At 27.1% G+C, this 15000-nt stretch overlaps 2 protein-coding genes across 3 annotated transcripts in view; both read right to left on the bottom strand.

The window, feature by feature from the left end:
• The window catches only part of LOC118449210 (pancreatic triacylglycerol lipase), a 20682-nt gene extending 12511 nt beyond the window's left edge, over positions 1-8171 (bottom strand). Inside the window, exon 1 of the mRNA XM_035883516.2 lies at positions 7139-8171. Within this exon, the coding sequence (XP_035739409.1) occupies positions 7139-7140 (2 nt within the window). The 5' untranslated portion in view covers positions 7141-8171. The remainder of the gene's footprint in view (positions 1-7138) is intronic.
• Positions 8172-9345: 1174 nt separating this feature from the next.
• LOC118449211 (pancreatic lipase-related protein 2) overlaps positions 9346-15000 on the bottom strand; it is a 9003-nt gene continuing 3348 nt past the window's right edge. For both annotated transcript variants that reach the window (XM_085660563.1, XM_035883519.2), the window contains 4 exons: positions 12354-12593; positions 11591-11824; positions 10753-11080; positions 9346-10297 (listed from right to left, as the gene is read on the bottom strand). In XM_085660563.1, coding sequence (XP_085516689.1) covers positions 10192-10297; positions 10753-11080; positions 11591-11824; positions 12354-12593 — 908 coding nt within the window. In that variant the 3' untranslated portion in view covers positions 9346-10191. The remainder of the gene's footprint in view (positions 10298-10752; positions 11081-11590; positions 11825-12353; positions 12594-15000) is intronic.

Here is a 15000-nt window from a genome sequence, read left to right as displayed (position 1 = left end):
ACGAATTAAAAAAGATCGATTTATTCAAATTAGATGCATTGAAATAACGAAGAGAATAAAGAGAAAAAAAAAATTTGGAAAGGACGAAAAAAAAAAGAGCAAAACAAAAAGGGACAAAAAGAAAAAGAAAAGCATTCGTAACGTCGAAACGTCAAATAAAATGATAAGTTAAAAGTCTCGGGGAAATAATTGACTGTTAAACTCTGAACGTAAAAAAAAGATTTGCAGGAAAAAAAAAAAAATAAAAAAAAAATAGAAAAAAGAAAAATCGGAATTTTAATGGCCGACCGAGTTTAACTCGTTTTCTCAATGCAAGCGCAAATATGCTTACATACCAATGTACATTATAGTAAGTCACAAGATGTTATTAAATAAAATTGCACGAGTCATTATCTACCATATTAGGATAAGGCGAATTCTTTCGTCTAAATTGGTGGTTGTCTCGTGACTATAACGGCTTTGACTTTGAAAATAATCTTGCAAAATATTTAATGCTTCGTTTATTATGCATGTATGTGCATATGTATGCAGGTATAGTATAATGTACTTGAAATTAAGTATATTTATTTTCTTCATCGATATGAAAATCATTCAAGTCTTACGAAAGGTAAATGAGTAAAATAAATAAAAAACAGAAGTGGCGAGAGAGAGAGAGAGAGAGAGAGAGAAAGAGAGAGAGAGAGAGAGAGAGAGAGAGAGGGAGGGAGGGAGGGAGAGAGTAAGAGAATGTTCGTGCCTCAACAATGAATTTCCCCAACGTGCTCGGCCTTTACACTGACCTATATATCAGACATAACAGAACTCAAATGGTGTACGGTAAATCTATGCAACTTTAATATAATAAAAATGTTTATAAATATATATAAATATAAATATATATATGTAAATTGTAAATTTAATTTATTGTGCACGTACAACATTGTCTACTTGCATATGTGATTCTTAAAAGATATGTTGCATTTTATGTATTCTATGTCAATGCTCAGTAAAGACAGACATAGAGTGGTGGGGGGGGGGGAGAAGAGAGAGAAAGATATATATATATATATTGAAGTATTTTATGAGAAAGATTGCATAAGATCGTAAATTTATACTCCATGGAATTTCTTTAATGTTTTCTATGACCAAAGAAATACATTACTTCGAAGAAATTCTTTTTTGCAATTGACACATTTAAATATGTTTATATTAATGTATTTAACTAAAAAAAAAAAAAAGAAAAAAAAGAAAAAAAATCCAATGGATTATAATCTATATTTATAATGATTATATGACATAAATGATTGATCGAACATTTCTAATTAATACATTAAAAAAATGTTTATAAACATATTATAAGATTAAATAGATTATTCATATAAAATAGAATATCTATTTAGAATATATATATATATATATATATATATATATATATATATATATAAATCATTGGAATGTATATGAATTATGCAAATATTAAAGTTATAGTAATATGTAATAATATATAATATAAATAAACAATATATAATATCAATAAAAATTTGAACTCGATAATTAAATTCTATCATATCGATGAAAATTTGTCTTTCGATTGAAATTTTAGAAAAATAATAATTTCATATATTATTATATTATGTGTTAACGTTAAAAAAAAAACAAAAATAAAAAAAAGATAACAATAATATATAACACAATACCATTTACAAGTTTGTCTTACAAATTTGTCATTGTAACAAATATATATATATATTATTATATATATAGATAGAGAGAGAGAGAGAGAGAGAGAGAGAGAGAGAGAGAGAAGGCAGCTTTTCAAAATCCAATTAAATAACTTATAAAAATCCGAGAGTTGTGTTTTGTAGTAAGTGAAGAAGGCAACGTTCACCATGGATTTGTCATCGAATAATCAGTTCGAAAGAATGTTGACGCTTTCTCGTCGTCGTTCCCGTCGTTTTCGTTCACCACGTATGTATGTACATATATACATATATATATATATATATATATATATATATATATATATGTATGTGTATATATGTATATTTCGATATAACAGAAAATTTCTACGATGGAATATCCTAACGTTTTTTATTTTTTTTTTCATTTTTTTTTTTTTTTTAATTTAGTAAATTATAACGTAGAAACGATCGAGTATTAGAATTTAAACGAGTATTAGAAAATAATTATATTCAGGATATACGAAGTATCCTGGAAATCAAATTGATATATTCCAATAAATATATACGATTTAAAATTGATATTAGGAGGAATAAGTTTTTAATTGGGAACAAGATGTTTCCTTTATGTAGATATATACATTTTATATCGTTTCTTTTTTTTCATATTATATTCAATTTCTATTAAAATATTCGATATATTTCTATTGTATTAAAAATCAAGCGTGAGAATGAGAAAGGGAGAGAGAGAAAGTGAGAGAGAGAGAGAGAGAGAGAGAGAGAGAGAGAGAGAGAGAGAGAGAGAGAGAGAGAGAGTAATTGTATTTAAAAAAAAATTAAGATCATTTGCTCGATCAACGCGATTTAGATATAAACGTGAAGAAAATGATTGCTATTAGACGACGATGAATGTTATCCGAAGATTATCTTTCGTGCTTTTCTTGTTTCTTTCTTTCTTTTTTCTTTCTTTCTTCTTTTTTTTTTTTTCTTTTAAAATTTAAAGAGTTACACTTCCAAGAAGATCTCATCTTCTCCACTTGGGTTTTCTTCTTCTTCTTTTTCTTTTTTTTGTTCTTTTCCTTTTTACATTCTCCTTTTTTTCGTCTTCTATCTTTTCTAAAGTCATGTTAATTAAGGGAACGATTCAATCGCTTAATTTTCCATCTAATCACGGTTAACAAGCACGTTTTCAATTTAACGAGGTAACCAAGGCGGAAGTAGCGTGCCTGTGCATGGCGATCCATAGATGCAGATGCGACTTGTGGCTGCGAAAGTGGTTACACTTGGGAGTTTCTACGTAATGGTCTGTGAGCGAGTGCAACGTCTATCAAAATGTTCCGTTTCGCTTCGTCTCTCTTTCTCTCTCTTTTAGATTTTTATTTTCTTTCTTTCTTTTTCTTTTTCCTTTATATATATATATATCCCTCTCACTAATCTAACTATCTATATATATCTATTTATCCATCTTTATATTAAACCTTGATCTTACGTATCTTTTAAATCACGATAAAATCTATAATAATATTCAATTGATACAATAGATATTATAATATCTAAGTAATATATAAATACGAAGTAATGAAAAAGTATAATAAAGGAAAATTCATTATAATTAGTGCTTATAAGGATTAGAATTAATTACGATCTTCCGTATCTTTTAATCCATCCCCTTATGGGAATCAATTGTAAATCGAAACTGACGTATTATATAGTACGATTATATTAGAACGTTGTAAAAAGAAAGAAAAAAAAATAAAAGATGATCTTTTTTCTTTTTTTTTTTTTTCTTTGCTTTCTGTTTTTTTTTTTTTTTAATTACAATCTACTATACGCAATATTTTATCAGAAACTATTATTATTGTTATTATCATTGTCATTATTATTATTATTATTATTATTATTATTATTATTATTATTATTATTATTATTATTATTATTAATATTAATATACTTCGTTACTCAAGTAAAATTGATCGGAATAATTCAATTTTAATAGATAAGAATAAAGGAATAAAATCTTTTATGCAAATTCATTATATTTATTAATTTGTCAATAATTGATTTATTGAATTAAAACGTTCGATTGTTAAAAAATGAAAATTCTTTCACTTTCAATTGTAAATCTTTTTTTCTTTTTTTTTTGTTTTTTTTTCTTTTTTGTTTTTTTTTTTTCAAATGTTTCACACGCGTACACGTGGGTTAGCGTGAATTTTTCCAATTATTTCAGATCACTCTCTTCGATTATAATATTTTTCTTCTTTTTTTTATTAAGTAAGTGTTAGTATATGTGTGGGTACCACCTCCCTCCCCCCCCACACACACACACACACGACCTTCCGATTCAATATGACCTTGACCCTTTCGTCACGCTTTCACGATATTTCACGATTCTTCGACGTTTCTCGAAGCCGAGGAAACTCTAACTTTATCATCTTCATGACGTTCAATGGATTTCTTTTCTTTCGTAAAGATCATCAAAAGGATGATCATTGAAGATTCAAACTGATGACTCTAAAGAAATAATATTGGTTGTACCATAACGTTGTGAAAGGTATATATCGCGTGCACGTTCTCTTCGGGACTATCATTACGAACTTTTCAGGGTATACGTTGTAATTTGTATTTACGTTTGTGTGTGTGTGTATGTGTGTGGGTGGATAGGTGTGTGTGTGTGTGTATGTTTGTGCATTCATCCATGTAAGTATAATACGTATATATATGTACATACATGATTCACGTACGATTAAAGAGGGAAACTACTACGTTTTCTTACGGAAGTACACACGATCGATTCTCAATCGATAGTTGCATAAGTTACAATTAATCTCTAAGACATATTTATTATTCATTCGTTTCATCGATTAGCATTATTAATTTGTTCTTTCTTGATTAATTGTTTTTTCTTGTAATTTTACAAGAAAAAAAAAGGAAGAAGAGAAAAGAAAAAAAAAGAAAAAAAAATGGAGAAAAAAAACAAGAAAGAAAAAGACAATAGAAAAGAAAGGAGAAGAGAAAGAAGTTACGTCGGAGGGATCCTAAAGGAAACAAAAGTTAAGAAAGAAAATATACGACGGTTGCATAAATTATTATTAATCTTTATGTATATATTTGCATAATTACTTGTTTACTTATTCAAGAAAAAAAAAAAAAAATCAATTCCGTTATTATCTCAAGAAAATAAATAATTAATAAATATTCAAAAGTTATATAAGATACGAATAATCCTTACAAATATGTGCATATATATATATATATATATATATATATATATATATATATAATTAATAAATTTATTGAAAAAACGTATTTCATTTACTTTATCCTATAGAAAAAAAAAGAACAACGAGAACGTTCCTTTAGATAAATTTCTTTAAATATCTGCAATTCTTACGTCAATGCGTTGAGCCGAAAAAAAAAAAAAATATATATATATATGTATTATATATATAATTAATGACATTTATATATATATTATATATAATTAATGACAATTATATATATTAATGACAATTATCATTAATTATTCATAGATATTTAAGTATTCATTTCTTTTTCTTTTTTTTTTTTGTAAATATACAAAATATGTCGCATATAATTAAACGATAAACAATATTATATTTATCAATCTTTAAGAATATTAATATTTCGATGTGTTTGAATGTTCTTGCAAAGAAAAATATTAAAAATAGAAAACAAAACGAAAAAAAGAAACGAAACAAAAAAATAAAAAAAAATAGAAAAAAGAAGAGTAGAAGGAAAAAAAAGAGCAAACGAACGAAAAACAAAAAAAAAAAGAAACGAAGAAAAAAGAACGAAATAAACAAATAAATTTTTATTTTCGCGACGTTATGTTGTGTTATTCTTTATTTTTCTTCTCTTTCTGTTTTTTCTCTATCTCTTCTTTTATTCCCTTCTTTTTTATTTATTTTTATTTAACTTCATGAACAAACGATGAAAGAGAAGAAAGGAAGGAAACGATTTGCAGTTAACGAGTCAGTTTGCTAGTCGTCTCGCGTGCTGCTCGCCGATATAAAAGCGCTTCCTAGTTCGTGAGTACTCGGAAATATTGTAGATATTTCTCCTCGATAATACCTTCGATTCGAATCGTTTGATTTTGTACATACCAATTCAATATATATATATATATATATATATATATATATGTGTGTGTGTCTCCTTGAGAGATCCATACATATATATCAAACGATACCGCCATTTTTTCTATTGAAAAGAAAACATCGATCTTTCTGATTTCTCTCTCTATCTCTCTCTCTTTTCTTACAAAATTGAAAAAAAAATAAAAAAAAAAAAAGTAAAAAAATTATATATATATATATATTAAATTAAATAAATCAACTTGGTAATGTAGTATATAATGTTTCACGTATATACGTATGTAAGCACTCATATATACATATATATATATATTATTTTATTAAATTCATTTAGATATTGATAAAAAAAAACTGTAAGCACTTTTAAAAGTCATTCGATAAATGTAAAAGCGTTTATATACGCCTACGTAGATTCAAGTTGCTTGTCCATGGAGAAAGTTTGCGTACTAGCCTATAACGTTACATACACATATGTATGCACACTCACAGATACACATACACACACATGTATATTACGTATCTCTCTATACGCATACATACATATATATACATATATATATATATATATATATATATGTATATATATATATAATGTAGACGTTCCCAAAAGCTTTATCGGTATCATTTTCGAGAGACGTAATATATTTTTATGCAATTAAATTAATTGAATTAAATCGACACGTAATATCGTATTTTTAAGTGTTTTCTTTTTTGTTCCAATTTCTTCTTTTCTCTTTTTCCTTCTTTTTCTTTCTTTCTTTTTTTCTTTCTTTATTTATTTATTTATTTATTTTCTTTTTTCTCATCTCTTTAGCGTTACATTTCATTCGTTAAAAAAGACGAATTAAGCGTTACGACGTGAACGCAATCCCATACGAGATTCAATTGGAAATCAATGTTGCGTGTGTAAACGTGACGTGGGTGATCAAAAAAAAAAAAGTAAGGGGAAAGAGAACAAGAAAATAAAACAAAGAAATACAAAAAAAAGAAAAAAAAGAAAGAAAAAAAAGGAAGAAAGAAAGAAATAAAAAAAAAAAAAAGACAGAAAGAAGAAAAAAGGAAATAAATGACAAAGAGAAAAAGAAAACACGAGGATACGATGTTATATTGTATGGTAATAAACGTCATCGATACTGTTACATTTATGACATATAGGTTTCCAAGGATCGATTACCTCATTGATTATCAACATCACTTTAACGCGTCGATCTACGTTAATATTAATGGAACGACGATTAACGGAAATATAAAGAAATATGAAAAAAAAAAAAAAAAAAAAAAAAAAAAAGAAGCAATATGAATATGAATATATAAATATGAATGTGAAAATGAAAATGTGTTAATTCGAACAATAGTTGGACTCACATTTTCGAAAACGTTCCTTCATATCACTGCTGTCCTGCTTTTTCTTTTTGTTATATTTTATTTTCTCTCTCTCTCTCTCTCTCTCTCTCTTTCTTTCTTTTTTTTTCTTTTTCTTTTTCTTCCTTATCGATCCATCGTAAATTTTCTTCGTAACATATACATATACATATACATATTTTTCTTTTCTTTTTTTTCTTTTCTTTCTTTTTTTTTTTTTTTTTTTCTTTAATTCAATAAACTTCTTCGATCACTTCTTTACAATCGTTAATTACTTTTTTAAAGGATTTAATTCACGTCATTAATAATTTTATCGAAATAACGATCCGAAAAGAATTGAATTTTCTTCCTTCTTTCGTTCGTTATCTCTTTATTTATTTATTTATTTATTTATTGATTTATTTATTTATTTAGTTATTTATTTATTTTCTCTCTCTTTCTCTTTCTCTCTCTCTCTCTCTCTCTCTCTCTCTCTCTCTCTCTCTCTTCCTCTTTTATTAATTCGGTCGCTCTCAAATTGTACGATTAAATTTCGTTTTTCATTCGAGAGGCACCGATCCGAGGCGAAAGAAAACGTGGCCGGGATTGAGAACGTAAAAGAGAGACGAAACGTTTTGCACGGTGAGAGGCCGATACTCGACTGCTCGTCGAATGTACAGCGGATTCCACTTGCACCGGAATATTTTGCCCACCACTGTTGTTAATACACAGTGTGGTAGATAGATAGGTAGGTAGGTAGGTAGGTAGGTAGGTAGGTAGGTAAGTAAGTAGACAGTTAGAAATAGATAGTACATCTAATCTCATCATATAGTAATTCATCAGTTCAAATTTAACGTGGAATTCTATAATATCATTATCGATTATTGTAAACAATTTGTTTTAACGTGAAACAAAATCATTGAAATTCTTTCATAGAAAATTGTTTAAATAAATATATCATTTATTTATTCGTACATTATCAATTTATTTAAAGCAATGACGCAAATCTACGTTAATTTCATTGATTAATTTTCTTTTTGTAATTTAAACGAAAAAAACAAAAAAAAAAAAAAAAGAAAAAGAAAAAGAAAAATGTTCCCTCGAAATAATTTAAATTCATTTACTTATCATATTCGTTAATTATCACGATACAATATTGACTCGTAAATCGTTCGTATTTATTAACTTGATTCATTAATAATATGAAAAGCTTGATATTACGTTTGTATTGATTTATTAATATTATATATCTATTTTGTTTACTATTTGTCTATTAAATCGATACACGACATGTAGATCTGTTGTAAACTATTTATCTTGATATGTATATACGTATCTATGTAAATGTTCTAATAAGAAATACTTGATCATGCGTTAAAATATTTTTCTATTCATTCAACTCCAATAATTGTCTATTCATTTACTATTTCTTAATTTAATTAAATAGAAGGGATATTCAATTGATTTATATACCAGCTTAAAACAATTCTTTCTTTCTCTTCTTTATTTATTTCTTTCTTTTCTTTTCTTTTTTTTTTTCTTTTTCTAATAAAGTTCATCGATCACTAACGATAAATTCGTACCTATGTATCAAGAAATTAAACTACGTAATATTTGCATGATATCAGTAATGAGTTTGACAAAGAGATAAAATAAAGAGAATAAAATTCGCTTGACATAGACATTTTTCTTTTTATTTTTCATTATCGTAAATGATAATATAACGATTACGCGTATGAACGAACAAATCAACAAAAAAAAAAAAAAAAAAAAGAAATGATATTAGAAATTTTTAATTTAAGGAAAAAAATATTATAGAAAATGTTACCAATCGTTACATATCTCGTTATCGTCATTATATAATGTAATAGAATTAGAAAGTAAAACAGAATGATATTTGTCTTTCGATTAGGATCATTTAGAACAATAATAATTCATAACAGAAACATTCCATTGATCTTATAACATTTTTAATATTTAAAATGATAATATTTTATGATTAATAAAATTATAAAGTAAAATATTTATTTCGATTAATCTCATTTGTATGAAATAAATCGAATATCCTTTGAAGATCTCAATGATTTCTTATTTTTTTTTTTTTTTTTCTTTCATTCATCGAAAGAAAAATATTTACAATATTTATCGAGTACGATTATTATCGTTAAAGAGAAATGAATTTCATGAGAGAATCTTTTATTATTATTATTATTATTATTATTATTATTATTATTATTTAAAATAAAATTTATCTATTACCTGGCGAAAAGTTTTTCCTGAATTGAAAATTAATAAATTTCTCTTCCTTTAATTTTTTTAGATAACTTAGATGAATAGATAGATAGAGAAAGAGAGAGAGAGAGAGAGAGATAGAAAATAAAAAGAATAAAGAGAGTTATAATCACAAATGATTGGATTAATAGTCTTCGATTTACCGGTCACGCATGAAAGTAAGTGCCAAGGTGAAAGATGCATGTATGCATAATGACAGTGAAAGGATTAGATTCATTCGTGTATTAAAGTTGGTACCACTGAACATTCAGCGAAACTAACTCTATTACATGCGTTCAATAAAAGATTTATATATGTGTGTGCGCGTGTGTGTGTATGTGTGTGTGTATTAATATGTATGTACGTATATACATATGTATATATAAAGAGAAAAAAAGATGAGGAAGAAGAAGAAGAAGGAAAAAGGAAAAAGGAAGAAGAAGAAGAAGGAAAAAGGAAAAAGGAAGAAGAAGAAGAAGGAAAAAGGAAAAAGGAAGAAGAAGAAGAAGAAAAGGAAGGATGTAATGATAACATAAGGAAACTTGATGAGAGTACCTTGACGATTTGTATGAATCATCGAGCAATAAATTAAACTTGGCGAAAATATATCCTAGTCGATTGAAGCATGAGTTTAGATTAATCGTACAATCTATTGTCATCTTTCTTCTTATTATTATTATTTTTTTTTTCCTTTCTTCCAATTTTTTTCTTCGTTATTCGTTATCGTTGTCGTTGATAATGACGGCAGAATTATTTATTGTCATGATCGTTGCAACAATTCAATATGATAATAATCTTGAAGATGTTCAGGTTGATACAACGTTGGTATTGGTATTGCCACAATTTTCTACTGTTAATATCTTTGGCTTGTTCGCTATCAGTGTATTTGTCTCATCTGGACAGACCGTGATTCTAATGAAAAAAAGATAATTATTACGATGATATATATATAGTACTTAATTAGAAATTAATAACTATTTTTGTATGTATTTATATATATATATATATATATATATATATATATATATAATCTTATATAAAATAATTGAGTAAATAGAATATATTATGATAGTTTGTTTTTCTTTTTCTCTTTTACTTTTTTCTTCAACGTTTAATTTAATAATATATCCTTATTAAAAATTATTATTGAAAAGGAAAAAAATTAGAATTGAAAATAAACTTTAATATAAATCAATATGAAATATTATTGTTTAGTAATAATAGAAATGATGATATTTCGTTTGGATAGATTTAAAAAATTGTATGAACAAAGTAAAATATCTATAGGATCTATAGGATCGTTAGAATTGATTATTACAAAAAAAAAAAAAAAAAGAAAAAAAGAAAAATTATCAAGTAGTACATACCCATGATTAAATTCAAGATTATCGACCGTCAATGAATCGATATAAGCACGTGGTGTATGAAGAAATCTCCATGTTAAAGGATTGAACATAGAAGTCTGATATTCCCAAGTGATTTCAACAGATTCTGGTTTACCTATTACATCGCCAGGTAATACAATTTTGTGTACACTACCAGGCTCATAATATTTCGAATTAGGACTGAGTTTCATCTTCTCTGTTTGTTTTCCATTAGCACTGATAACTCTAATGAAAAACATGCCCACTTCCCCGCCATAACTTAAACTCTCGTTCGTTTTCGAAATATTTATTGTTACGCGATAATGCGCCTCTGAAAAATATTGAGAAAATATCCATTACTCACAAGGACAGATCCGTGATAGTTCATTAATTAATTAACAGGCACATTTCGTGCAATTAAGAAACATTTCCTAAGAATGATTATCGGGTATTATTATTTTTTTTTTTTCTTTTTTTTTTTTACATTTTAAACTTTTTTACATTATTTCGTAAGATCGTAAATCAAGTTGAAATCGAAAAATTAGCCTGAAAAATTTCGAAAGGCTATAATCGATATAAAAAAAAAAAAAGAAATATAAGAAAAAAAAGGGACAAAATCACTTAAGAACTTTTGCCACACCCTATATCATAGAAAGAGAAAAAGAGAAAAAGAGAGAATTTATTATATGGAGGATTTTAAAATATTCTGTTAAATATTTTAATCTCAGATAAGCGACATTTTAGAGAAAAATTATTGGCCTTTCTTTTTTTCTTTTTTTTTCTGTTCAATCGAAGATTTCAAAATAATTAGTAAGTTATACGTTTAATAGAAATTACTAACTACAAAATGGTTTGTCCGAGCCTGTCATTAAGAAAACAGAAGCATGATAATTCCCAGGTTGTGAGTCCAGACCAAATCTAGGACAATATTGATCGACGCAATCGAAGCAACTACCCTCTTGAAATTTATCCCAAGACGTACAGGGGACCGCTATGAATGGACAATTGGTGTTGATACTCTCGATGAAATATTCGTAACTTCGAATATGATTGCATCCTAAGAACCTCTTGATACCTTAGAAGAAATAAAAAAAAAAAAAAAGAAAAAAAAACATTAATAATTACTATCTATTATAATTTCTAAGAAAAAAGAAAAGAAGAAAAAAAGGAACACAAAAGAAGAGAAATAACAATAACGTATTAGATAAAGGAAATTAAATCGAAAAAATTTTTAATTAAATAAATTTAATTATTTTTTGTTCTCCAAAAAGAAGAATGCAAAAGGACATTGCAAAAAAATTTTTCAAAATTTGTTAAACATCTTGTACAAATAAAAGAAAGAGAGATCGCGCGTGCGAGAGAGATGAAAAATAAATAAATTAAAAATATATAAATAAAATATATATATATATATATATATATATAGAAGATATTGTACATTCAATATATTCTTTTTGTAACAACCTGAAATTTTCTTTACTCTCTCTCTCTTTTTTTTTTTCTTTTTTCCTTTAAGAAAAGTAAGAATATCATGATAAATATTAAAAAGAATATTATGTGACACCATGTATATGGATATTAATCAATTGAGAAATATGACTAACCACGAAAGAAACTACCACGTTCCAAGGTGATCGAATTGAGTACACCCTCGTTGCAACCAGGCTGATTGCGACCACCATTTGGATAGAAATCTATATGGCCAACAGGTTGAGTAATACCAAGGCCACCGCTGATAAATGGATTACAATCGGTGTGAATTGCTGTCACGAACATTGCGTCGGTTGGATCGAGTCGTACCATAGGCGAGGTATTGCTGAAGTGTGGCTCTGCTGGATCGAGACCTTAATAGCAAAGTAAGACGAACAATAATTATTAGCAATGTATATATATATATGTACACATATATATATATATATATATATGAATATATATATGTATATGTCATTATGAATTTGGATATGTGTAAGTATAAAAGTACGCGGAATTATTTGCGTTAATAGAATGAAGAAAAAAAAGAATAGAAAAAGTAAAAAAAAAGGAAAGAAACTCGTAAAGTTCGCCATTTAAAAATGTTCTTTTGTTCTTTCGTTTGAATAATAATCGCGTTGTTTATTATAATAATAAAAATAATTTGCATTTTATATAAACGATGCAAGATAATTAATTATTAATTGGAATTTTTGTTTTTCTTTCTCTTTCTCTTTCTCTGTCTTTCTGTCTGTCTCTCTCTCTCTCTCTCTCTCTCTTTTTTTTTTCAACTTTCTCTCAGAAAACATTATCATAGGTTTGCGCTTTGATTTATGAACAAAATGTCGTTAGGTATTATTGCAATTTTTTGCTCTTTTTCTTTTTTTTTTTTTTTCTTTCTTCTTCCTTTTTTTTTCTTTTTTCTTCGTCGTCTAAGAGAATATATTTAAGTAAGAGTTACAGAATAGTTTTGTGCGAGTGTTTCGTCGTAACAACGTCGTATATGGACTAACGAAATGCTTTATTACATCTGACATTGCGTAAAGAAGGAAGTGTGATCTTTTTCGTGTACGTGTAAAATTAATTTCGCACATGCTTTGTTAAAGAAAGTTAGACGATCTTTTTCTTTTTTATAATAACAGGATAGGAAAAAGAAAGAAAACATAATGAAAGGTACACACGCACACACACACACACACATATATATATATATACACTTTATGTTATAAACGAATCATACGATCATTAAAACAATTAAAATATATTTTATATTCATTAATATATTTATCCATTTAGAAATAAATAAATATATTTGTTTATCAATTAATTATAACGATAAACAATTTAATATCTCCATTTTTCTTTTTTGTCTCTTTGCAATCTATTGATATCAAAAAAAACAAAAAAAAAAAAAAAGAAAGACAGAAAGAAAAGAAGTGACGATTGAACAAGGGAAAAGAAAGAAGAAGAAGAAGAAGAAAATAAAATGGAATAATTGTTAAAAGAGGAAAAGAAAAAAAAGAAAAGAAAAGAAAAGAAAAGAAAAGAAAAGAAAAAAGAAAAGAAAAAATAAAAGATAAAAGAAAGATCAATGGTCCCTTCGTTTCAGGATAGAAGAATTCGTAAAGGGACACGATAACTTCAAACACGTCCTACTATCCTGATATTTCCCGATGGGATCGATAGCTTACGTAATAATAAAGCTGGATAATTTTTTCTTTGTTACCGATGTATGTCCATAATATCGATCGATCTGTTTTGTTGTTACCGCAAAAGGAAAAAAAAAGGAAGAAAAAAAAAAGAAAAATAAAGATTGAAGATTCCATTTAATTTCTTTTTCCTTTGAAATAAATATATATATATATATATATATATATATATATATATATATGTATATATATAGTTTCTCTATTCGCAGAACAAAAAGCATGCATAACCTCTTTACGAGTTTAGATTTGTATGTGCATAATTTTTTTTTGCACGATTACGCAAATGAAAGATATTTTTCTTTTGCAGTCCTTTTTTCTTATATATGTGTGTATGTGTGTGTGTGTGTATGTGTGTGTATATATAAATATGTAAACGCATGTATAATACTTTCAGCCATACGTACATACGTACGTAAATTCTAAAGAGTGAGATAGAGATTGAGATAGAGAGAGAGAGAGAGAGAGAGAGAAAGAGAGAGAGAAAGATCGTTAAATGTTTTTTAACTTTTATTTATCTTCGTATTCACATAGGATTTTAAACGATTTCTTTGGAATAACTCGAGTGACCTTTTGACTCGAGAAAAAGAAAGAGAAACAGAGAGAGAGAAAGAGCGAGAGAGAAAGAGAGAGAGAGAGATAGAGAGATTAGCTTTCTATCGTTTATTATATGTTCTAAAAATGAATGGAAGAAGACGATAGATATGAATATAAAAAGAGAGAAAGAGAGAAAAGAAAGAAAAGAGAGCGGACAGAAGAAAACGTCAGTGAGAGAGGTAAAAGCAGGTCGTTCGAAGGTTCTCTTCCTTCATAGCTGTTACCCTGATCGGTTGGGATTCGATCGGCCATCTTCGTATGTCTCCGGAGTGTCGACAGTACCACGTGCTGCGAAGAGATGAAGGATAGGAGTTCGGGATTGTTCGGGTTACGCACGAATGAATGAACGAACGAACGAACGAACGTACGAACGAAAGAACGAAGTACGATGATCGTGAGCGTAGTAACGAAGTCGTTGACTTTGAAAATAGAGGAAGGGGAGAAGAAATCCGCGGCAAATATGACGAGAAATATCGAA

The sequence above is a fragment of the Vespa mandarinia genome, chromosome 12 (assembly GCF_050613455.1).
Source record: "Vespa mandarinia isolate Hongniang chromosome 12, ASM5061345v1, whole genome shotgun sequence".
In the NCBI taxonomy this organism is placed as follows: domain Eukaryota; kingdom Metazoa; phylum Arthropoda; class Insecta; order Hymenoptera; family Vespidae; genus Vespa; species Vespa mandarinia.
This window is presented reverse-complemented; position numbering and strand designations above follow the sequence as displayed.